The 26,021-nt window shown below is 38.8% G+C and overlaps 2 protein-coding genes and 1 long non-coding RNA gene across 8 annotated transcripts in view; 2 read left to right on the plus strand and 1 right to left on the minus strand.

The window, feature by feature from the left end:
• Positions 1–145: 145 nt before the first annotated feature.
• Positions 146–460, minus strand: LOC110852239. The gene is made up of 2 exons (XR_004835269.1): positions 288–460; positions 146–176 (listed from the first exon to the last, which is right to left on the minus strand). It is a non-coding gene; the product is annotated as an uncharacterized LOC110852239 (long non-coding RNA).
• A 100-nt stretch (positions 461–560) lies between these two features.
• Positions 561–4,566, plus strand: LOC110851985 (serine-arginine protein 55). 4 transcript variants are annotated; one of them, XM_022099934.2, is made up of 10 exons: positions 561–830; positions 1,085–1,155; positions 1,242–1,370; positions 1,506–1,529; positions 1,615–1,687; positions 3,011–3,084; positions 3,176–3,370; positions 3,460–3,513; positions 3,731–3,826; positions 3,892–4,566. In XM_022099934.2, exons 1-10 carry the CDS (start codon positions 705–707, stop codon positions 4,022–4,024), a joined length of 975 nt encoding a protein of 324 aa, XP_021955626.1. In that variant the 5' UTR covers positions 561–704; the 3' UTR covers positions 4,025–4,566. The 4 variants fall into 4 exon arrangements, with proteins under 4 accessions (XP_021955626.1, XP_021955628.1, XP_035709549.1 ...); XM_022099936.2 differs by having other exon boundaries at positions 1,618–1,687; positions 3,892–4,564; XM_035853656.1 differs by lacking the exon at positions 1,506–1,529 and having other exon boundaries at positions 1,618–1,687.
• Positions 4,567–4,885: 319 nt separating this feature from the next.
• Positions 4,886–26,021, plus strand: part of LOC110852763 (ras-associated and pleckstrin homology domains-containing protein 1) — a 53,137-nt gene continuing 32,001 nt past the window's right edge. Inside the window, exon 1 of one of the 3 annotated variants that reach the window (XM_035853651.1) lies at positions 4,886–5,054. The gene's annotated coding sequence lies outside the window, so the exon portion shown is untranslated. Of the gene's footprint in view, positions 5,055–7,099; positions 7,874–16,053; positions 16,236–26,021 lie in introns of those variants that run through there. The other 2 variants (XM_035853646.1, XM_035853649.1) reach the window with 2 other exon arrangements.

Raw genomic sequence — 26,021 nt, forward strand, 5'->3', positions numbered from 1 at the left:
CTATTTAACAAGTTTGATAATTATTATTTCCATTAAACACTTAAGTTCAAACTTTCTCTAAAAATGTGAAACGCTAGAAAACGTTCAAGACTACTTACCTTTCTGTATGCCTTGCAAATTAATTCCTTTTAATTCTTCTTGTATGTTTCAATTTGTTTGAATAATGGCCTTGATGTCTGAATAGTCAAAATTACAACATAATTATAATTATAATACAAATTCACACGTGTATAAATATGATTGATAATGGTATACGAAATATTACGAATATTGCATAATTGGCTCACCTTACAATAAACAGACCACCGCCCTTTCTTGCTCGTACCACAAAGCTACTGACGAACTGAACAATTTGAATTTTCCAACTATTTCAAAATTTTGAGTCAAATTTTCATTCGCCAGGCAAAATGCAAGAAAGGAATAATAACATTTTTTAGCCGTCGGCGGCTTGAAATTCTATGCGGTTCCTTTTCCTGTGATACTTGTGAGCAGGACGGGGCGGCCATCTCTGAGGAAACCAAGGCGGCACAGGCGATGCGTTCTCCTTTGACTGGAGAAGCCGATAAAGTTTGCCCTTTCCTCCTTCACTCCACTTCACGTCCTCTAAATACGCTGTTGTACTCCTACAATCCTTCTGGCTGGAGCATTTTTTTTGCAGAATTTCGGAATTTCGAAAACTTACAAGGTTTTTTTTCTAATTGAGAATGGGTGGAACTCGGGTTTACATTGGTGGGCTTCCCTACGGGGTAAGGGAGAAGGATCTGGAGAGGTTCTTCAAGGGCTACGGCAGAATTAGGGACATCCTCATCAAAAATGGATACGGATTTGTGGTAAGTATCGATTTCTCTTCTTGTTTATTGACTAAAATTGACTTACTGTTGGTAGCAATACCAAAAGTATTGATTCTCAATTTCTTGAGTTCGTATGTATTATGTGTAAATGATGATCCTTATCTTTCGGGTCTGAGATTTTGATGACTCCTTTTCCCAACGTGTACTGAGCATATAATACTGAATGCAAAATATATTCAAAAAATTTGGTATTTGAACTTTGCTTATCATCGATATTTGTTGTACATTTGCAGGAGTTTGATGACTACAGGGATGCTGATGATGCGGTCTACGAGCTGAATGGAAAAGATTTGCTGGGAGAAAGGTAAGACTCAATAAATATTAATTTTCACATAATATAGTTCTTTGTGACAATATGGGTACTATAAGGTTGCTCATTTAATATCGTAGAGTGATTGTCGAGCGTGCCCGAGGAGTGCCCAGGGATGGACGTGGAGGAGGTGGGGGCGGCAGAAGCAGCGGCGGAGGTCGCAGCAGTGGTGATCGTGGTCGAGGAGGACCTCCTCGTGGATCGGATAAGTAAGTTTCATAAATATCTTCCAAGTTGTAGACGTGAACACTGTCGCTCTAACAAATAGGAGACTGTTCAATTGTTTTGTGAATTCATTCATTGATTCGAGTTTGATAATGGTTTATTTCTGTCATAATGTGTAGTCGCGATGACGGTAACAACACAAGGTGACAAATACATAGTTAAAAAAATCATCAAGCAACATGTGCTCTCGGCAAGTGTTCTATCAAGGATTTTTTTTGATGATCCCAGCAGATATGGTCCCCCCACTCGTACCGAGTACCGCCTCATCGTCGAGAACTTGTCGAGTCGAGTATCGTGGCAGGTAAGTTGGTTCCCTATACTCTCGCCACTGCAACAATATAATTTATCAGGGTCCTCGAGTCCAAGCGATATGAAACTAGCGAGGAGAGGAGGCATGATTTGAAGGAAGAGGGGCACCTTTTAGACAACTATTTATAAATCATCAAACCGCAGCCATAATAGCTAGCTCGAGTTCATGAATATATAACATATGTACACATTTCCTGATGTTTAAGATAATCATAGGCACTTAGGCAGGCACTAGAATAATAAGTTGAAGAACGCTCAATGAAAGAAGATTAACTAACTCTTGTACCCATATAACACCTTTTTTCTGGAGACCCTAACAAAACACTTTAATGTAACACCCTTTTTATAATGTATCCATCCATCTAACTCTGTCTTCGTAGGAATATGTAGCAGTGAGTGCACCAATGCAATGACAGATAATTCCATTTTTAAACAGCAGAACACTAAAGAGAAAGAGAATAGATAAAAGGATATGTAAAATGTCGATCGAGGTTTTTTGTTATGTTGTCTTTTATATTTAGTAAATTTATTTACACACGTTTAGTATATCATCCAATTGAGTAACGGTTGGCAGTTAAATATTACTATTCATTATTTTTAACACACTTGCAGATAACGATGATAATAACAATAATGTGTCAAAATTAGTTTTTCAAGTGAGAATGAGGTGGTAATAGACGACAAACAAACAACCCAACGAGACAAAGAATAGAAAGAAAGAGAGAGAGAGAGAGAGAGAGAGTTCAAAGTGGTGAGATGATTTTTGATTGTTAAAATAATGGGATATCTGTTTTTATGCCTAAAGACCCATGAGCCATGCCATGTCGATGACGAGTATTGGAAAGATGGGCCAAGCCTTCTTTATCGGGTTGCACTATTGGCGTAAGACCTACGAACGAACTGGGTCTCGTTCATTCCATCCTGACCAGTCCATGTCCATCCAAATGTGAGATAGGGGGAGAGCCTCCATCCAAGGGTCCCATTTCCATTAGTTCATCCTTCATCCCATTCGTCGAAAATCCAAATCAGTCACATTTGAACGAGCCGTGACCTGGTGCGAAACTTTTCTCACCATTCTGTGTCAAAGTGTCAATGATGATGATGATGATGCTCGTCAATTTCCCCTGGCTGAATGAAAAAGTCGCCTGTCGTCCCACCCTGGGGCACACTACTAGTGGGGAGAAAAGAAGGCTTTTGGTGGGCCAGATGGAGCGTTGGGGTCTAATGACGATGAGCCAGATGATGTTGGGGAGGGTGGGGCAGCTGGGGTTTCCTTTTGCAGGTCCAGTTTTTACATTCTGTTTTTTTACTCAAGGATTTGAAAGACTACATGCGCCAAGCTGGCGAGGTCACCTATGCTGATGCCCACAAACAGCGACGAAATGAAGGGTAAGAGTAACACCTTATTCGTGCATTCCTTTGTTAGGACATAAAGTGTCAACGGATAACAGTATAACTTATTGTATGTTTGTCATTGCAGAGTTGTGGAATTTGCTAGTGGTTCGGACATGAAAGCTGCTATGGACAAGCTTGATGACACGGATTTGAATGGACGGCGTATTCGCCTGGTTGAAGACCGAGGACGCGGCGGTGGAAGATCAAAGAGAAGTCGCAGCTCCAGCCATTCGCGCTCTCGTTCCCGGTCACGCTCACGTCGTCGCGAGTCTCGATCTAGGTACATAATTAATAAAAGTGATAATTACCTTATTATTACTTTACTAGCGAGCGAAAATACTGAATAATACGTATTTCTTTTATCAACAGGTCAAAGAGCAAGTCGAAGTCCAGAAGCAAGAGCCGCTCAAAGTCCCGTTCTAAGTAAGTTGGTCTTGATCATTGATTTATGTCTTCGTTCGATTTTTAACTAGGTTCATAGTTAATGCATTCAAATGATGATTCATCTTTCGGGTCTGAAGTAATTGATGACCACATACCCAACGTGTACTGAGCATATATCTTTAGATTTTAGTCAATAGTTGTCATGCAGTAAGTTTGCAAATCGACTATTTGTAACATATTTACTTCCATGTTGCAGGTCTCGTGACTCTCGAGATAAATCCAAGTCCCCAGTCACGAAGAAGAAGGAGTCTTCAAGATCCAAATCTCGGTCCCACAGTCGGTCTAAATCAAGGTACAAACAATGAACACAATAACTTGATTTCGTATTATAATAATATTGTTATGTATTTTTCTCAGGGATAAGAGCCGATCAAGGAGTCCCAGTAAAGACCGTGCAGAGTCGAGGTCTAGAAGTCGTTCAAAGTCCCTCGAAAAGAACGGAGACCGCTCTCCAGATGCTGAGGCCGACCGAGCTAGCAATGATGACTAGAAAAAATAAGGTTTGTTTTGTCGTTAGAGTAAGTAGATTTATTTCTATTACTGACAAATGAAATGTTGGCATTTCTTTTATTTTATAAACGTCGAGTTGGTTAACTCTACTCTAAGTTCACTAACTAGGTTCATAATTATGAATACAAACTATACTGTTAAATGTAATAGTGAGTAGTCTTTACCTATAAATGATCTTTCATTCAAAAAAGTTAAGTCCACTTCATTGCTGTCTATTGGTCTAACAATTCAAACAAACATATATACTTATATCTATATAATCATAATGATAGGTTAGTACGGCTTCATTCCTGTCCTATTAATACAGAGGACATTTACGTTATTAATCAATTAACAATTTACCTTACACTTTATAATGTTGTCCAAATAATACAAATAAATATCACGATTTTCTTGTTCAGAGTTGATTAAATTTGGTTGTTTTGTTTTAAACGATTGATTCTAGAAATAAATGAAGCTCGCGGCTGAAATAGTTTTATAATATCTTTAGTTAATCAATAAATTGATGAATTGTTGTCTATTTAAATATTGGGTGCGATTTACTTATTTGCGACAGATTGCTGAAATTACTACGCTTAGGTGAGTAGGTTGTTTAACGCATACTCAGTGTCGGGTAATAGTGGTGGATGGCATCATCCTAAATACATAAGCTCGAGTTTGCCGAATTTCTCGTGCACTGAAATTGCACTGGTCTGGAGCCGGGAGAGAAAGGCACGCATACTTTAGATACAGTTGGGTTGGATTGGGATTGCATGGCTGGTGGAAGAACAACTCTCGGGTTTTCAGAAGAATTTCTCATCTCCACTCCAGTCGCATCTTTCTCCCCGATCCCCAAACATCCCCAGCCTACCAAAAACCTCTGCAATATTCCTTGTTTCTTCCCAAAAGTTTCAACCACCTTGGGACTCACTGTATCCTCTGATAATTGTGCCTGTCTCACCTTGGGGGCTGCTCTATGCCCTCCTCCAGAACACGGAAAATCAGCCCCAACCGAGCATCCGGATATAAAGGTATTAATTTAATGCATATCATGAAGCACGCTATACTACATATTCATACAAGAAGGTGGAACGCATATCGCTATTGTCCAACAAGAAATCAAGTTCCCTTCTGAAAACCCAACAGTTGGTAAATCGTGTGGTTCTCTGGAAGCAAATTTATTTATTTAGGTAGTCTTTCTTCTCCTTCGTCTCATCCTCCTCCGTCCTCGGTCACGACTACGTACGTAAATACATAAGTTACCCTCTTGACTGAATCATTTTGAGCAAAACGCTCCCCCATCCAGTGCTAACCAAGTGCTTTAGAAGCAAACATAAGTGTTTCTTTTCTTCGAAATAATGGAATTATGAGAATGAAACTCCGACCAATTTTGCTGAGCATTCATTGCTTTCATTATTAGATTTGGATTTATTTGGGGGATATGCGAGGGGATGACTCATCCTTCCCCGTCGACTATGTAGACGTGCGTACTTACATTTACTTTTCTTCTCTCCTTACCTTTTCCAACCACAATCACTACTTATCACATCACAAAAGCTGTGTAGGGATAGAGCTTTTCGAGGAGAGAGAATTGCGTGGACTTTTGCATAGGGAAAGGAAAAAAGGTACCCAAAACTTGTGACTTTGTTTTATGAGGGTGGCTCCATCGCCCATTTCTGCTCTCCTGGTTGTACGTTTCTTTTTCTGCATTATTTATAATCGTCGCGTGAAATAGGGTGACTAATACTTTGTATGTGCAGGATGGATGGATAGCATATCAAACAACATAATATAGCGGTTACACATATACGTATGTCTAATAGCGGATGATGAATGAATAAGCAGTTATATCACTCAGGTACATTCTGTGGGTGCATTAAAGAAGTCGTAGATTCATTGCATGTTTCCTAATCCATGTCACATCACGAAGTATAATAAATGTTCTAATAACATGGGTGGCTGGTTACATAAAGAACAAGCATTACGATTCACCTTCTTCTCGTGTCCGTCTGTGTGTGTGGTTTCACCTTCAAATTAAATCTTCCAAACCTTGTCCATTTTCCATTACGACTTTTCAGGTTCAGGGATCTCTTCAGCCCATCGCTCATTATAAATAAATATATTTGTTTAACTCTCTTACTCATCCTTGCTAACTAGCCCAAGTATAACTACGCACGTACGTAATATATGTGCATGCACTCAGAAACAGAGGACATCTTCTACCAAATAACATTTATACTGTTATATCAGTGGTAGAGTCGCTATCTTTTATTTGCATATAAAGTTGGATTGGTTTTAAAAGGTCGAGTGACTCAACTCTGTTGGTCGTTATCAAAAAGTGTTCGGTTCAGGAGACGCAATATATTCACTTGAAAGGTGGCTAATAACTAAGAGAATAACGCCGAATATCTGACCAGCATTGGATCATTTATCACTATTGGGAAGTTGAGACAGAAAATTCCTCTTTTGAAATCTAAACTAAACAGATACCTTGTTTGGCATGTGAGGATATTGAGATTCGGGAATTTGAGACTTTTTTGTAACCTCTCTTCCACTATTTTATTTGCACTGGAGCCAGCGTCTGCGTCGAGTGTGTGTCAAACCAGAAGTGCAAAAAGTGGTTTATTTGTGAAGTGTTCATTCATTTTCAGTCGAATTCGTCATCACTCAAACGTATGCAAGTAAAGTATAAGAGGAGAGCTGTTTAGTTGCCTATATTCATGAAATGATTTCTTCTTATTGCGTTTAGTATCCTCGTGCCAGTCATCAGTCGTGTCTTTTTTTGGTCTTCCCAACTTACTTAATATGCTTTATTATTCCACATCCAAGCCAATTTTGTTACTTGTCTGTAAACAGTGAATGAGTGTGCAAGTGTAATCATCTCGTTAATGTTTAACAGCGTCAAGATCTGACTTTTGGCAACAACACCAACCAAGCCAACTCTTCCACCACGATTGGTTTAATCACCATCAGCAGGACACGTAATAAGGATTGGGAATTGAGTCTCGTTCTTCAGCAGATCAGATTTGCTCATCGTCATTGCATTATTGGTGTCACATACATCACGGTTAGTAGTGGTTATATATATTTAATGTTGCTGTCATTCGTCCAGAGAGACATTGAGCTAGTATAATACCGAGAAAGGAGGGCTACAATTCCCATTTCGCAATTGCACGGATTGTGCTTTTTCTGAGATTGGCAGTCGGACTGGGTCAAGAGAGTATTGCACCTGGATAAAAGGGGATTAAGAAAGGTGATAAGAAAACCAACAACATTATTATTACCCAATCCACCCGCAGCAATTCCAAGAGGAGTAGGATTCACCTAAAAAGTAGAACTTCCTTCCACACGAACAAGAAGCCGGTCGTAAAAAGGCCTCTGCACTGTCGAATGTCTTTTATCCTGTGAATCATTCCCATCCGTCTCATTTGGAGACGAGAGACGAGCAAATAAACTCCTGCTGCTGGAAAGTGAACCCATTCTGCCCGAATTTATAATTTCCCTAAAAGTGCTACTTAACTGTGTTTGAGAACAAGTGAATATTTTAGCATAATTAGTGAAGCTCTTTATAACGGGGCAACAACAAAGGAGAATTATTCCTTTTCCACATCCATAAAATTGTCTAGATAGAAAACTGCAAAAGTTGACCAGGTCGTGAATTCGTGACTCATTATAGTTTTAATGAAGAAGGAGAAACAATTTATTAATGTGTAAATGTTTACCTAATGAGCGCATGGAGGATAATCGATTGATTGGAATGCTTAGGCAGAAGGGGAATTGTAGATAAATGGGCAAAACCGATCATCGACTTAACAAGTTCAATGTTCCAGACGAGATAGGTGAGAGAGAGGTAAGACGAAAAAAATTTGTGTGAACTTGTTGGATTTTCCGAAACTTGTTTCAATGCATGTAATATGTAATTAAAAAACTAGCAAACTATGTAATAGTAGTTCTTTATGGTTGGAAGGAATTAAAAATATAGCACACTGACACCATGCATTTTGACCATGAAACTGACGTAGGTTCTAGCACAATGCATTCGTGATATGTTTATCCGATACCTAAATTCGTACGACAGTGTCAATCTAAATTCATCTATATATTTTAACCCATTTATTTATCATCAAATTGTAGTTGGATTGCACTTCAATTTCATCATTTCAGTTTTATCGACAGATGGGTAAATTTGCATAATATCCAGCGCAGTATATTCAAAATGTGGGCAAATGAATACTAATACAATTGATGTTCTATGTCCTTCTCCTCGGGCGATAACATCCATTTCCGTTCAAGAAACGCAGCTCCACGCACTTTTTTACCCTGCACCGACTCAACTCCTTTGTTTTGTTTTATTTTTTATCTCCCAGCTCTTTTTGTTAATTGAATGCACTTGCTCGAATGCACTTGGCTTACTTCCAGTTTTTTATTAGTTTTCTGTCTAGTTTTGCTTTAATTTACCACCTGGGATTCCCTCCCTCAGTATACCTACATAGAACCACAGTTATCCATCTGTGTAGATAGATAACTGGATATATGTATTATGTAGGGTTGGAGAATCTATCTCCAAACTTCACAACTATCTGTGAATGAATACTAGAGTTTTAAGTTTGGAGGCAACTTCCGGTCCTGAATTTGATTTGTTGACGAGGTAAAAAAAAACATTAAGTTTTATATCCAAGCCAAAGGACTTGCTGCTAGAATGACCACACTTCCAGAGCGAATGGTAAGAATGGGTGTGGCTTCTTTCTTATGCTCATCTCGTTCGATTATCTCACTCATTTCCGTTGCCCTAATATACATAAAACTTGACAAATGATCAGTTTAACGTTTTGAGGGTCGGATGAGTATTTAAAGGAGTGGACATCAAACAGGAGCGAATAGCAAGCAAATTTGGTCGGATCATCTTTTACATACATATTTCTAACTTGAAGGGTAAAGATAAAATGACGGGAGGTTATTATTGTCGCATCATTTCCTTCTGAATTTTAATAGGGTACTTGTTACAAATGAAAACAAAGCTGCGATGGTTGTGAGACTGCTATCATTTACTCTGTCAAGTCATCGTTCCCACTGCTACCGTTTTTATTTGCTGACCAAAAGTCCCAGCTTTTAAAAGGACTTTCCACATTAATAATAACGTTTATTACCACAGTCAACAGTGCACCAACTTCTAGAGTAGTTCTTCTAGGGATATGTTCGAGAACCATTATTGTGGACATTTTATCCACCTGTTGTCAAATGTCAGTAGTCTTATGGTACAGATCACTCCTCATTTGTCTAGCCTGACTTTTGTGGCTTTTCAACCGAAGCAAAATAACCAACTTTTATGCTCATTTCATGTACGAGGTTTGCTGAACAAAGGCTGATTCGTTTTGGTTTCGGTCATTACGAGCCAACTTTCTCATCCACGTATTTACAGTTTTGTGAGACGAAGACGACCAGCGCAAGAGAACAATCTCCAGCATTAAACTTGACTTCAACATCGTACATCATGCTTTCCGTTCCCACGAGCCAAAAGTGTCCAGTTGAATTTACTTGGAGAATACATGAGGGTAAAAACGGATCTTGCTCACCATTTGGTGGTATCGTTGTAGGTTCTAATTTAGAAAATTGTCTAAGTTTTTACTCTCCGCAATTTCAGATGAATAGATTTAAAAATTTCGAGTAGCTATCTAGTAAATAAGACTCTCCACAATAGACTCGAGTTTCGCATGATGAAAGATTGTGCGTGAGGCACAAATTCAAGATGTTCCCAGCAAAAGTTTTGATGTTCACTGGATTATTTTATTTTCCGCGTGTATGTAAGTACGTACATAGTCATGCAGCATGCATTGTGATTTTGGACATGTGAGCAACAAAAGCGATTCCAATTTACATACCACAACTTGGTTCCCAACCACTGCACCCCACAGCGCTAATTGTGTCATCTGAGATGATTAGAATCTCTCAAATTCTGATATGATAAAGTCATGAATATACTCACTGAGCACGAAGAAGAGCAATTTGCAGAATTTACGCGAGACGATGCTCTATGTATGCAGCTTTATTCGTGAATTTCTAGTTTTTCATGAGCACTGAGCAGAACGAGGCATAAATATGATGGGATAAAGTCGATAAGAGGACAATTATTGCTCACTTCTGGACAGAAATGTGCCATAAGAATGTTGTTTATTGGTAAATTACACAAGCCGAAATGAGGGTCTATTATACACGTATTCGAGTCAGTCGACCTATAAAATGTAGCTCTATCAAAATCAGCCGTGTTTGCACAAGAAGCTGTAAATTACAGGTTTCGTTTCTCCAAGTATGAATTTGTGCGTGTAAATACTTGGTTTGAACAAACTGAAATTAAGATGAGTGTTGTCGCCGTGAATAATTTTACTTATTTGAATAATGATATAATTTTTAGCTGATAAATTTTAAGGTTTAACTGTATGTAAATTAATGATTTGAGATATTGGGCATGGGCAATGACACATTATGAAACAGTTTTATGAATATGAAATTCCCATATGTATGTATGTATGATGAAAAATGCTTGTGTAACAAAAAGTCAAGACAAAGTCGTATGTAAAACTCGGGCCACTATTTAGCCAATGAATGTAAATGTAAAGGTGATGTGGCATCAAGAAAAGAGGAGTTTTTAGTCAGGGAAAAGAAGAAAGAAATTCAGACCCAATCGAGCCGAGGAGGAGGAAACTTACCTTCAAACTAACAGCCAGCTTTTAAAATATTTCTCGATATTTTTAAACAACTAAGGTCTCATGTCGATATAAGTCAATCTACGAGTAATCGCCCTATGTAAAATAAAGCTCCGTTTTGAGTTTGTAAGCCCAATTCAAGTAGTTTTCGCGTATCATTTCGCACGAGTGCATTTACGCCTACTTTCGAACTCGGCATAATAAGACGGAGCCACCCCCATCGCCATCAATAAGTTCCTGAGGTCAAGCTGAGATATCCCCCCAATGAGCAGACAGCTCACGCCCCAAAAAACAATGAGTTAAAAAATATAATCTAATTGCACTTTATAAAATGGTTCAATTAAATCTGACGATGTGTCTGCTACTATGCAAATTCAAGAGCTATGTATTTGTGCATGAGCAGAACGAGGAAGCGTTTCTGACGCGTAGTTTAATCTTTGGTGGCTGTGATGCAAATTATCATTGTTCTGGTTTTTCTAAGAGTTTGTTTGGGCGACTGTTCTCCTTGACGCGAGTGTAATTGACAACCAAATATTGACGAATAACTTCTTGTCTCCTATTTCATTAATATTTGCGAGTACTTTGCTGAAACTGAAACTGCATGTACTTACTTATGTACGATCATGTGTATCATCAACTGTTTCATATGCAATCAATAAGGCAAACGTATCATGTTTTGTTTTCAAGTTCGACGCTAGCAATGTTTGAATGGGTCTCTCAGCTCGATTAGATTTTATGGGAGTAGAGATTCGAGCCTGGAAAATGGTCATTTTGCATTGGAAAAGTGGTGAAATTGACCAATGTTCAAACCCTTTCCCAAGATTAAGGCCACGAGTCCATTATTTTATCCGCTTATTTCTCTGCAGCTCACGGACAGGGCGTTGTCTTTGTCGAACGCATAAAAGGATCAAACTAAAGTGCTCCTTATCTAGATAAATGCGGTCCAGTCGCGAATCCTGAGAGCATTATGCACATAAATATATGTATTGTACATCTAGTGCTGTGCAAATCTTCCAATTTATGTCATATCATTAGAATATGAGGTCACGTAAAAACAGATCTTGACCCATCTAAAACAATATTTTATGATAAGAAAATGATGATGGAATACGAATTAAGTAAATTTTTGTGTAATGTATAATGTAGTAGAATTAATTTAGCTTAGGAATGATTTTAAATTGCGTAGGATTCTGCATTATTGTGGATTTGCCATAAAAGAGAAGCCAGCCAGAATGGGACAGTACACGCAAAGAATTTCGGCAATTTGAACAAAAAAAAAACGATGCAATAAATGTGGACAAATAAATGTCAGAGTAAACGATTCCCCCTCCTTCTTCTTCGAGTCGAACAGTTTGTTTGTGGTCTGCTGGCTACGCGTCTTAAGTTTTTGTGTTATTTGACTTTGCAATTTCTTTGAGTGGCTGGCTCTTGAACATTGTCTCATGAATTTCATTGGTATTGATATCTCTTCCGTTTCTGTAGCAGACATGGATAGAAATGGGCAGTCGAAGACATTTTATCGGTTGAACTTACATATATTGCTAATACAAGTTCTTTTTGTAAATTGTGTAGGGTCATCCACTTCCAAATGCATATGCCTTCATATTTTCATTGACATTCTAGCAATAGGCCGTATGTACATTGATGCATCTGGATACTTACGTGTGTCATGTTACGTAAATGCGTGATCTTTTTTTTCGTAAATTATGTCCTACTCTAATTGTCCTACTCTAATGCACACACTTATTTACATTGATAAATATATGCAAGGGTTGTTGGTAGGTAGTTTGGAAGATTGACGTTTTATATGATTGTCGGATCATGATGAATACATGATAATGATCCCGCATTCCATGGAATTATGGGCGTGTATAGGCTTAGTTTGCGAATTCTGGTTGTTACGTGCTCTGCGTGCCGTTGATGTCGGCTTTGATTACAGGGTTGTCTGAAATAATACAATGCTTCAGCAGGTTCTTGAAAATTCGCATGTCTTGCCTTGCACCGACGAAATATTGGATTTCTTCATTTTCTTGCCCGAGACCTCATTAAAATTGCAAAGATTCACAGAAATCGATATGTTACAAAGTGTGTTTTCTCGTCATATATGAAATTTCGTTGTTGTCTGGCTATTAGTCGTCCTTACTGCATAATTATTTGTCCTGCTGAAAGCAACTACTTTGCAGTTATTGAATAATCCAGTAAAATAAATGCATAAATAAAACGTAACTTGCCAATTTGGTCCAAGCTTAGAGGGAAGTGCATAGAATATGAGAGGACCCGTCTCTTCCAAATATATTGGTCAAAAGATACTGGCACAGAATTTATATTGTGAAACAGGCCCACATCGACTGGTAATCATGCCGACCACAAGCCCAGATCGCCAAACCTCCCCCCACTCATCGCCTAAAAAGATAGATCTCGACCTTATCTATAAAACCATGCTGAAACAATTCAAGGATGTCAAAGACACACAATCGCACATTATGAAACGACTGGATAATATGGAGGCGGAGAAAGAAAAACTTGTTGAAAACCAGATAGCTATGCAAGAGAGCCTTACGTCGTTCCAAAACGAGGTTAAAAGCGATTTCCAGAATTTTGAAGAAAAATACGACGAGGAGATTAGAAAAATCCGAAAACTAAATAATTTGGTGGTGATGGGGATCCCTGAAACAAATGACGGACAAAAACTTCTCACGGACCTTCTTAAAATCATCTACCCCACTTCTTACACCTCTCTTAAACTTGATGAAAGGATAGGACAGCTCACCACATCATCTCTACGACCGGTCAGGCTACGCTTTAGTAGCGCAACGGAAAGACAGTTAGCTCTGGACAATTGCAAGAATCTAAAGGGATTAGTCCAATTCGACAAAATATCTGTCAAAAAAGATCTCACAAGGAAACAACAAGAACTCAAACAAAACTCCAGTACAAACAAGATCTCGTAGCTCACATAAGCGACCGGCAGATGATCACGCGTCCGGAATTCAATTTCCAACACAAAAGCAGCGAAGAACCAGAAACTCCGACCCTGGAAGTCACATGGACACACAGTGACTAGGAAACTCATCTATACATTTTAATCACCAAACACCATTAACAATAGGACACCTAAATGTTATGAAATAATCCGTAAAGACAGAACTTGATCAGGAGGCGGTGTAGCAATTATCTACAAATCGTATGTGAAGTGTAAGATGTTGGAGACGAGTACTATTATTAATGATGAATCCAAGATTGAGCTACTCTCGTGTAAATTCCAAATCGGTATGAGAAAATCATTCATTGTTTCTGTTTTATACCGACCTAAGTTTAATTTGACTTTAAGTGATATTGACTTTTTTGAATCAATTATATCCGACCTCAAACTATTTAAATGCAACTTCCTTATCTGTGGTGACTTTAATATACATTTAGAAAATACTTGCTCACCAAATGTTAAAAAATTTAATCGACTACTTCTCAGACATAGCCTACGCGAGCTAGTACAAACTCCAACGAGGCAAGGAGCAAGACTCGACCTTATTTTGACCAATGATGACGACATAAACATCACAGCAAAGACATGTCAACCGCTGGTGTCCGATCATGACGCAACCTTTATAAACGATACTCAGCTAGTTATCGCGGGACCGGTACATATGCTCCCCTATCTTATTCATAAACTCAAATCCGACCTACTTGCAATACTTGAGTGGATGGACAAAAATGGAATGACATTAAACTTGGACAAAACACAATTTATCCTGATAGGTAGCACGTCAAATTTAAATAAGGTCGGTGTGGTTGAATTTGAAGTGAATGGTATTGTTATCAAAAGTCAAAATGAACTGAAAAGTCTCGGACTCATCATTGATTCAAAGCTTTCCTGGTCGAAGCATATAAATAGCATTTCAAGACGGTTTCATATGGTTGCTACATCACTGTATCCGCTAAAAAAGGTCATGAGCCAGAGTAGTTTGATCCTCATATTTCAAGCATGCTTAATTTCATTGTTCAACTATATGGTTATTATTTGGGGATCAAGCTGCGCTGTAAATTTAAAATGTCTAGAAATGTCAATTCGTCGTACGGCCAGATTTATTCTAAATGTAAAAAAGTATGATTCTGTCAGTAAAAAGATGAAAGAAAAACTCAGATGGCTCCTCCCTAAAGATAATTACTATTTCAAAGCCTTCTGTTTTTTCTTTCAAACGAGACAAAATCCTATACCATTTTTTGAATCGTTTCTCGAAAAAAATTCTGACTTCCATAACTATCCAACACGCTCATCTAATCTGTTAAGAGTAAATTTTTGTCCAAAAAATAGCATGAGTTCTAAAAGTCTTCATTTCACAACTACTATTGCATGGAATAGGTTACCTACTGAATTAAAGGAAACACAAAACTTCAAACTTTTTAAAACAAATCTTAAAACCTTGTTCTTAAATTATGATTATGAATTTATCTCTACTTTATTATCCTAAAATATATGTACATATAATTTTAATTCTGCTCTTTATGACTAAGTCACAATTATAAATTATATTATTATCACTCGAATTCTTATACATGTGACAAACATTTGTGTAAAACTTTTTTGTGTTAGCCGTCAAGCGTAACAAGATTTTTGTAAATCAAGCTTGATGTGAATAAATCAAATCAAATCAAATATAAAAGAGCAATAAGTTCGTAGAAAAGTGCGTAGGCATGCTCGTCGTCTTCGTTGTTCCTGGTAAGTACAACTGCACTCACATACATAATGACTCATAGGTTAGGATGAGAGAATCCGAGAATCTGCAGCAGCAACCCGTTTTCCTTGGTTCAGCAGTAGTGCAAGTGTAGCCCGTGGTTTCAGTGAGTGGTGTTCATGGGAAAAGCCGATGCGTCGTGCGGATACAGAACTTGCTTTCTCCTCTCGGAGCCTGCTTCTCGTTCAGCATTCAATAATCTTTAATAGTGGTGAAACTGGATCCTCTCCAACGAGGATTTAGATGGTTGAATGTCCTCGCTTTCTCACTCACTCCTACTCCTCGAGTGGCTCGGCGACTTTGCCATTCTCTGAATAAAGTGATCTCAAATCCCCCAAATTCCACAATCACTCTCCCCTTCGACTACTTACTACCACTACCAATACCACCCACCAAGCTAGACCAGCCTGCCTACATACATACATACGCTGGCTATTTATTTAGCAGCGCTAGAAAGTAGTGAACCAAACTCCTCGTAAAACGTCAAACGTGTAATTGCTCTACTTAAATTCGACTATTCGGAGAATTAATCGCCTTTGAAATTCACATCAGAATCTGAAGGTGATTGAGAATGCATGGACGGAGAGAGAGAGAGAGAGAGGTGAAAGTATTGTCTGCTCGAAGTGAAAGTGGTCTAATGACTCGTGTATCCTTTAACGACATCCAACCCGTCGTCGTGTCGTCTTTCATCTAATTACTTTCACCACGGCCACTCTACTCCCTCCACTGCCGCCTCTTAGAGGCCCGTTCCTTCCTTCCTCGATGCAGAAACCCATTGGTGAGCTAGCTCTTCCATTCATCTCAAGTTACGCCAATGTCATTTGCTTAATTAGCAGATGGTAATGGAAATTAGCTTCGCTGCTTGTTTGTACGGTTAGAGTGGCATCAGCAGCAGCGTTGTTACTCGAGTTATTGATGAGACAACGTACGTGATCTTTGACTCATTGCAGCATTCGAGAATTTGGCACACTAAGAACCAAATCCTCTATTCACCGATATTATTTGTTGCTTATTACTTTGCGAGGTTGTGAACAGATTATGAATGTACATCAGTAGTGGCTAAACCATTCTGCTCAATCCAATTGTCATTGTCATGAATTATTTCTTGTTTATCGTTGTCATTGCTCGATGAGAATTAATTGCAGCTAAAAAAATCTTGCTAAATTTAGCAAGTAGGATCAAACCGATTGTAAATATAGTGCATGTCCACTCTTAATATAGGAATAATAATATATACCAGAGGATTATTGGGCTGTCAATTGTGATATTATTTTGTATTCAACTCAACCAAAATCACTGGGTTTAATTCAACGTTGAATCCTGAGTTTGTTTACAATCTTCAATTCCGAGCATTGCTGGCAGAAGAGATGAATCCAATTCCCTCGTTGTCATTGCTTCATTGTTCCGTTTTCAAGTTGAGTAATGAAGAATGTGATCATGGATCAGATCAAACAAATCAGAGGGCAGACAAACTGTCAAAATGGAAATGCAAACACATTTCGAATGACTCCTTGTGCTTTACTTGCTTTGCATTTCAAATCAAGTTGTGTAATCTCTTGGACTGCCGGTGGTAGTGGTGGTAGACAGAAATCTGATTTGAAACGTGACAGGATGCAATGATCAGGCTTCAACTCTCGTGTTTTTGTTTCTTCTTAAAGATTCCGGGAGTATATTTTGTTTATCAATGCGAATACTGGACTATACGTGATAATGCAAACCAAATTTATGCACAGACGAGCTGCTTGCTGTGTACCACGGGAGACGAGTGTAGAATAGCCAGATAGCAAGGGAGACAATAAGTGAGAACGACTATCTACTAGAGATGCCGTTTGTCTTTGTTCAAGCTCACGATGGAGCCCAGAAATCCGCCAAATTCATGTTCATTGGGAGTTACTGCGCCACTTCTGCTGGGGAGAAAGCATTGTTGTTGTCGTGGTCGTATTTCCTGGTGAAATTCATTTCGTCCCGTGCATTCATTCTGCACAGCAGAATAAATTCCAGTCACTTCCAGAGAAGGCAGTGTTGACAAATCCCCTTTGTTCTTTCCATGTCTTCCTAATTTTCCATTTCGTTGGTCCTCTGGCTACTGAATGACTCCAAAGACACCACTGCACTGTGGGTTCAATACTCCTATCACTGGGCAAATATGAACTTTGTCGCTAACTAAATATGTAAGACGTGATAAATCAACATGTGAATGTCCAGTGACCCAGAAAACTTTATAAAGTGGCAAGTAACAAAAAATAGAGAATTAGTTGAGAGAATATCTACTGCTGCTCAACAAATATTTGCCTTTTGACTTCAGAGAACAAAGTTTATGCAGAGAAAAAGCAAATGCGTTCTTGGAGTTGGAACTGTTTATGTGCAACCTCCTCACAACTTATGTACACGACGACATAATTGTCCTACCAATCTTTTTAGTCTGTCCTCTTGTTCTCCTGATTGGGTTCTCGTCGTACTACTCTTATCGTTAGCAGACGAGCACAGACTCCTTCTCAACCTACTTTGGTTGACATTCCAGTTATTTTCTTCTTTCGGAGGTTATGTACGAGTGGAGCTTATGTGGAATTATGTTAAGGGTTGTCACAGTGTTTCAGGTCAATGAAGCAGGAGCAAGAAGAGCTCAAGAGCTTGTTAATAATAAGATACCATCGCATCGTATTCATGAAGAATTTCTAGTTGTACTGCAATAATAACGCTGGAGGACGAGGAGGATGCCAATAGTTCTGCTTACAAGGAAGAAACTGTAGCAGACTGGACAGCCAATATTGTTATTCCTCCTCCAGGCTCAGATTTACTGCGCCCTGTCCAAGGGGATTACTCGTGTAGGAATTAATAAGGGAGGCAGAAGAAGAAGAAAGGATGGGTCCAGTGCCCTATTGATTCAGTTTTCCTACAACTTGCCAATCGTACGCCATTCCATTTGACCAGAGTCAAGTTGAAATTTGACCGTTCATTTCTTTGTGGAAACTTTTGCCGGGGACTCTGCCCTTCCTGTATCAAAAATGTCCGTCTAGCATCTCGTCTAGCACAAAAAAACTTGTGAGAGTGAAACCAGCCAAATTTTTATGGTGTTTTTGCCCTCCGCAAAACTTTCTCTGCAATGCACTACACATACAGACATACGCAACAGCAAAAAGTAGGGACGCGTATTCAGCATTTACTGACTCTGACAATTGTAAGTACAGAAAAACAGACTAACCGATTTCCCAGACACTTTTATCATATGCACTGCTACGCATCAAAACTTTTGTATGGCTCGATCGGGATTTATTCTTTTGTACTTTTGTCATATCTCTTTTATTAGGTGGGGATACACACTTTATGTCCCTGGTCTGTCCGTCCGTCCGTCTGCACATGTTCTGAGGCTCTCAGACATGGGGCTTTCACTATTTGTCAACACGTTAGAGAATTAGATGCAACAGGGCTAATAAAGGTCACAGCGAGTTTTAAATACGAAATACATCATGTAACATCATTTCGCGATTATCAGTATTTTGAAGCTCTGGAACATACCAAATAGTGCAATGGAATTGGCAAGCGATAACATAGAACATGACATGTTGGGTATCAAATTAATGCTATTTCAGAGAGGTGTTTCGCTGGAAAGGTAGCTTAGACTTTTAGAGTAGTATTCAACGACGGATTCCATTAAGAAGCATATTTGGTTTCGTCACTTTTCTATATTCCGTTTTTTCAAAGGTTTATGCATGCTGTAAATGTTGCACTAAAACCCAGCACACACTTCCGCTATAGATATCTTATTGTTATGATTGTGTTATGCAAATGTGCAATGACACAAGAAATGATAAGGTTCAATCTTAAATGTGTAAGCAATGCAGAGTAAATATTAAATGAGCTGCTGGTACATGCATCAGGCAAAATATGGATTGGAAAATATTAAATTTTTAGACGACACATTAGCAACAGTAGAATTCTATTTGGTCATCATGATGATTGGGCAACATGATGCAAGGGCTCTGGCCATATGCACGTCGGGGGAGACCAATCCTCCAATTACCGTGACATTAGGGTAGATCAGAAACGAACTTGAGCAAATTAATTTCATTTTATTGACAGACAATAAATTGGGAGGGTGGTTGGTGGACTGGAGGAAGTGAGACTCCTCTGTGTTCTCCCATGTACATACACACGTACGTATAATGTGAAATTGCATTTTGCGTTTGATGTCTGTGTCATCACTGGGGGGAAATTGGAGCACGAAGAGACACTCTTTACAAAGTCCATAGAAAAATATCTGATTTCGTCCCAAAAAGAATGAAGATGGTCCAGAATTTGGAAACAGTGTTCTATTGGAGAGTGGGTGGGTGAAGGGAGGGAGGGCTGCTCTAATTAGTACGTCCATCTCATTAAATTTGAAAATTTCTGGGGAAAACTCGACAAACCTAATCAACTGCTAGCACAATCTTGCACTGCATCCTATGTAACTGCAAGAGCAACACATTTCATATTATTTTGGCTTTTCCTGCGCAAAATGAGAGTGCATATATATTATTCCAGTAAATGCAAACTCCAGCAACGCAATAAGAGTGAAGTTCAGTGCACCGTGATGTACATTACGCACTCTGTGCAGTCGGATTAGGAGGGATTGGATTAGATAACCTGAAGCCATTCGATGTCACAGTGTTGGGGACAAATGAACCCACTTGCACTTGGAAACAAAAACACGGTTCTTATCGCTGGCTAGGTGCACCCTACGTGTATATATTACACGATGGGTGAATGATACTTTGTATTAAAAGCTAAAAGTACATGGAGTCGTTATAGTGGAACTTTTCCCCACCGCGAGTCCTCCATCCGTTCATCGTCCCTGCTTACTTCCTCCTTCTTTCTCTCTCTCTCTCTCGATATTATTCCGTCCGTCTCAGATTGGATGAGTCATCCTGTTTTTGGAGAATCCTGGAGGAAAATAAACCAATAAAGGAAAGTGTAGTCAAGTCGGAGGATCACTTTGAGCTTATCCGTTTCACTTTCCCTCTTTCCTCAGTAATGGTCGGGTCTTGTACGATGGGAGCAATATCAATCAGGGTGAGATTACCCTTGCAATGCAACGCTCGGTGCAAGAAATCTGTGCAACGATTTTATGTATACGCTTTGCCAGATGTAAAGAAGATGCATAAAGATCAGCATGTTTTAACTACAAAAGTTTTCAATTACGTGTAACTCTTCATGTATATAAGCCAGCCCTTGGTTTTGTTACTTTCGTAGTGGGAAACTGTTAATCAAAATTAAAATGTACATTTCCATCGACCCAACTTCTGTTGGTAAGAACGATGTGAAAGGTGGGAGCCAGGAGGAGGAGGAGATGGCAAGGGAGCCGTTCCAATTCGATGTCACGTTTCCTGTCACATTATTGTGGGTGTCAGTTGTAATTAATTGTATGCAGTTCATACAATAATTCTAACTAGGCGACTTGCTCCAGAGTTTCATTTTGCTTTTGTTGATACCAAACCTGCAGACAGATGATGAAAGCGACAATGACTCCGTGATAACGGAAGTGAAAGCACGGATTATTCGAATCTTGGCAAATGTTAATAAGCTGATGACACCACAGAACATCTCCAACTCGTTCCACGCGCATCGTTCGTATACAAACTAAACGCAAACTTTATTTTATCGTTTATTTCGATAAGTTTGGACTTTGAAATTTCAGGAAATCAAATTTCAAAGTTACTTCGTGACCATGTACACACATTCTCCACGACAATATCAACCGTTCCCTGGCGTACAATTTGAATTTGAAGGGATGCAACTTCCTCCATAAACGGAAGTTCACGCACTCTTAACGTTATTGGCCATCTCACAGACACCATATTCATCTGTTCAATAAGCCGAGAATAGATTACCTGCGAAGAACGTGCCCAGGGTCTTAACGTGCTCTCTCGTCCTCTCCTCCGCGGAGCGAGTATCGACCATGTTAGAACTGCGCTTAACGAACCATTCTGCTAATCGTAAGTGCATCAAGTTCTTCCTTCTACCGTGTTTTCTCTTCCGTCTGCCAGCACCTGTCCCCCGTTCTGGCTGCGATGTCCAACAATCCATACTTTTATTGATTAGCCTCATCTCCTGAAGTGAAAGAGAGCGAGAGAGAAGGTCAGAGCCAGCCTGGTTTGTTTACCGTGGAATTAAGGAAAGTAAAAGTTCAAGTTCACTCGCTTTGTGCAGGCAGTGGGGGATTAAGCAAGTCGGGTTCCTAGCGTCGTGAGGCGAATGAAATGAGATAGATTCTGAATATTATTACCTGCTTGCTGAACAGATTATTACGAGGATGCCATAAAAAGGCCAAGTGATTTTTAGTATGTGTGTAATATTTGTGTTTCTAATAATGTGGTGCTCATGAAGATAATGTAATTTGGAAATGTGTTCTCTCCATCCACTCCCTGTTTAGTTAGTGCATTTTCCCATTACTGGTGCTGATGAAAGGTGTGCGTGAACGTGTGACTGGGCATAAATAATTTTGATTTGGCAGCAGAGAAATACTTAGACTTTTTTATTAACTGAATAATAATCTCCAGTTTATTTATGATAACGAGAACGTCAAGATTCCTAAACGAAATTGAATTCGAGTTCCTAAGTGGAGAGTTGAAATGGAAATGATTTTTAAAACGGAGCGTTAATGTGCAGTTAGTGTTGGGAGCCCTTTATTTTCCATGCAGCTCTAGAAATGAGATGAGTCTGCTTCTGGAGAAGACGAATTAAGGTGACCATAAAAACGAGACGCATTCCTTCCGCACTACGACTACTCACGCTGCCAGGCCTTGAATCCTAATGTCCGAATTAAAACAGGAAAACACTTTGATCTTTCCTCCTTCTTGCCCAAGGGCCAGCATATTCTTTTCTCGATTTACTCATTCACCGCCGTCCTCTTCTCTAATTCTATATTCAAAAAAATACTCCACTTCCGTTTCAGATCAATTTACATGTATTTATTTATTGCTGGTGGCTTGTCCTTGATCCGAATGTGCATTCCTAGAGAGTTATCAGTCTTGAATTTATCATGTCAGCACTATGTACGGTGCTATTGGTATTAATTTCACTATATCAAGTATGTTAGCAAGCACAAGAATTATAAACGTATAGGTTTGCATCCCAATGTGTGCAGTAATTTCCTAGTGTCGAGCTGTCGAAATAATCCTCTTGATACATATTATTATCAAAGTTTTTGCATGACGTAGTAAAACAAAACCCACTCATTACATGAAGACACACTTGTAAAAGATGTAAAAACTTGGAAATGAGTTGTAATTTCAAAGTAAAATTTCTCTCTGTTCTTTCTTTGGAAGATGTGATGCAGTTTCTCAATGTTAATATTTGACGTAACTGACTATCCATATTACTTGCGTATGTTGACTGCTTTGAGGAAACGCATCTGCATCCAAATTACATGGTGCACGTGTATCCAGGCAGATCCATCGTATATATTTAGGAAAGTGGAAGAAGTTCATTTTACATTTTACGACCTGGCTGGCTCGCATCACTTTCTTCGTGTAGAACTTTGTGCTTTTGTTCAGAAGATGATGGAAAATCTTGTGAACCATCAAAGCAGCCCGTATTGTAGGAACTTGTGTGGATTGTCTTTATGACGTGCAATGAAGAAAGTTCTCCGTGTTATAGACAATCTCGACTGGCTGTCGTGCGTAAAATTGTGTAATTTTGCGTAGATACTCTTCAAGCTCAACTTGAAATTTTTGCTCTGCGAGAACATTGACATGATGCCAATTTTTTTTGAATATTTCTCATAAACCCGATTTATTCTGTCAATGTTTAGAATAAGATAGTAAGTATATGAAGGTAATGGGTTTGGATACTCTTCATTCACCACCACGTGCCACTTTTATTCCGCATTTGAGTAAAATGCCAAGGTTGTATTGTGGCTAAAAGTCCTTCCGACCCATTTCCTGTGCCATTTCAACGTTGACAATAAATGGCATCTAGATACTTAACTCGTTTCCCGATAATTAGGCTTCTTCTTGGTTTTGGTTTGGTGGAAAATGAGGTCGATGCGCAAACAAAATTATGCCATTAATCAAAATATTTATTGAAGCATTAACGACCCACTTGGCAGATTGAAATTTGGCATGATTGACAATTCCTCGTTCTATTCTAAACAGTTCTCACGTATCGTTATGTCATCGTCACAAATTGCTCAGTGGTTGTTGTGCAGCAGGACGAAACGAAATTGGAGCGGAACTGGAAACCTTTTCAAATACTTTTATTTCGTATTATTAGTCTCTTTGGTTTGTTATAAATTAGATTATAAGCCTTGATACGTGATGATAATGATATGTAATTTTACGATATGAAGACTTTTTAATTGGACCATTAGCAGTGTCATATTCCAGTAGCAAGGAGGGAGTAGACCTGGGTATGCTCACTTCTCATCGTAAATAGATACTCAATCATTGGAGAAAGCAATGTCTACGTAGCCTGGTATACGTGGTTATATAACTTTGGGTCTGCAATAAGCAGGCAGTTCATCTTTATCCCACGACCTGGGTTTCTTGGGTTCAACGCGAGTTGCAAAAATCAGTAATTGAATTTTTGCCTCCTCTGAGATCCTTTTGCTGCTGTTTGTTTAACAACCACCACGACATTGGAATTTACGATCTAGCCAATTCACTTTCTTACCAACTTTGCGAACAACACGGGCCGAGCGAGAATATTGGAGGACATAATTCAAATTCCCAACTCAATTTTACACTCTCCGTTATTTAGTGGAGTCCTCAGCACACACAAGTCTGCATTCTCCAACAATCATGGTCTCGCATTTTTACTTCCAGTTTATCCCCAGTTTTCCGGTGGTGTTTTACGCACCGTCATAAATTATTCTCGACTTTTACTGGCAATATTTACTTTACATTTATTTCGAGCAGAAAACATTTACTGAAACACTGGGCCCATGTAAATAAGTAGATGGCGAAGCTAAATTTTTCTTACCCCGTCGCCATTATTTCCATTTACACGCTCACAATGAGTACTAAGCAAGTGAGACCAGAAGACTTTTCCAATTAAATTATGACCACAACTTTTCCAGATGTTAGCTCTTTACTTTTACGAGGAGATTAATTAGACTTATTGCACAAGTCGTACAGCTATTCCAAGTCGTGATGCTCTGTGATTATGCAGCACTAAACACACGGATGGACTTTGATGAGGCAAACGTGATACGAAACTTTTATCTCGGTCTCCGCCTCGTCCAGCAGAATTTTAGGTCACGATGCACTTACTCTCAAATCTAATGAGATTGTACAGAGCAAAATGCGTACATAAGGAAATTCAATATCCGCCGAGCGAGACACTAGATTCCTTCTGCCCAATTTAGCAAAATATAGACCACCACACATTTAGACGACATCATTTATGTAAACTTGCATTCTGTGCTAAGGACGATATAGCGAGGAAGGGTTCAGCGGAAGGATGCTGACGTTATGTAAATTGACCGACTTATTTGAGAAACTGGGTTTCATTTTCATCTACTAAAGTGCTGCCCACGGATTCCATTCGCCATTTTCAGAACCTCCAAGATCGTTAACTAACGTTGTGCATTGTGAGACGCATAGATCCGTCTCTGTTGCTCATGTTTAGAAAGTGTCTGTGCTAATATGTGCAAAAAGTAAGATTGACAGATTCCAGACCAGGATTCGTGTCATTCAAAGTTCTGAGCTCTCTCATTCCAGCCGTATTAAGTTATAATTCTCAGTCAGTCGTCATAAATATGGGGTTTGGTAAATATGCAAATGACTACGTGCAAAACACATACATCTAAATCAGGCACGAATGAATGACTTGTTAAATTATTTTTATGTGAAGGTTATTTTCATTTATTGTGCATTGAATTATGTACACGGGACTTTCAAACTGTTCTAGATTCATCCTGCACATTTGTTTGGTACACGTCAATAGTGTTTATTTAATAAATAAAAAATATCCAATGGAAAATAATGCAAGCTCACGGTCGCTCACACTACAGCGATACGATTAACAACATTTTTTAGAAATTGTATGGAGCTTATTAATTGACAACGTTGCAAGTGTGAGTCACACATTAGAGAAATTTAGTCAAGCGCTGATTGTGCAATTATTTATTAAGAGGCCAATGCCAGATGGGTCGTTTAGTCAGGTGACATTTTTTTTCAAAAGTGTACTGCAGTCTCCAAACTGCATTCAAAAGTGAGTTATATAAATACATAGATTGAAGGATGGTAAATTAAATACGAGTTATTGAGCAGTTTATAACGTTACTATTTGCATTCTACTCAAGTGATTAGCTCATTGACTTGACTTTACATCGTCCTTGTTGGTCTTATCTCTCATGGAATGACTGCCTGCATTATCTCTCCTGTTCTGAGTAGTGCCACGCTACATAATAAATATGCACGTATAATATAATACCCAACTACATACTTGACAAGTTGTGAGTTTAAACCAGAATTCGAATGCTCATTCACTCTCACTAATTCATTTCGCTATGTATGTAAAACATGGAATATGCACATTTGGGAAGCTGAGGAACAATGACTTTGCTCATCTGACTCTTCTGATG

This window comes from Folsomia candida, unplaced genomic scaffold (assembly GCF_002217175.1).
Source record: "Folsomia candida strain VU population unplaced genomic scaffold, ASM221717v1 Fcan01_Sc007, whole genome shotgun sequence".
Lineage (NCBI taxonomy): Eukaryota > Metazoa > Arthropoda > Collembola > Entomobryomorpha > Isotomidae > Folsomia > Folsomia candida.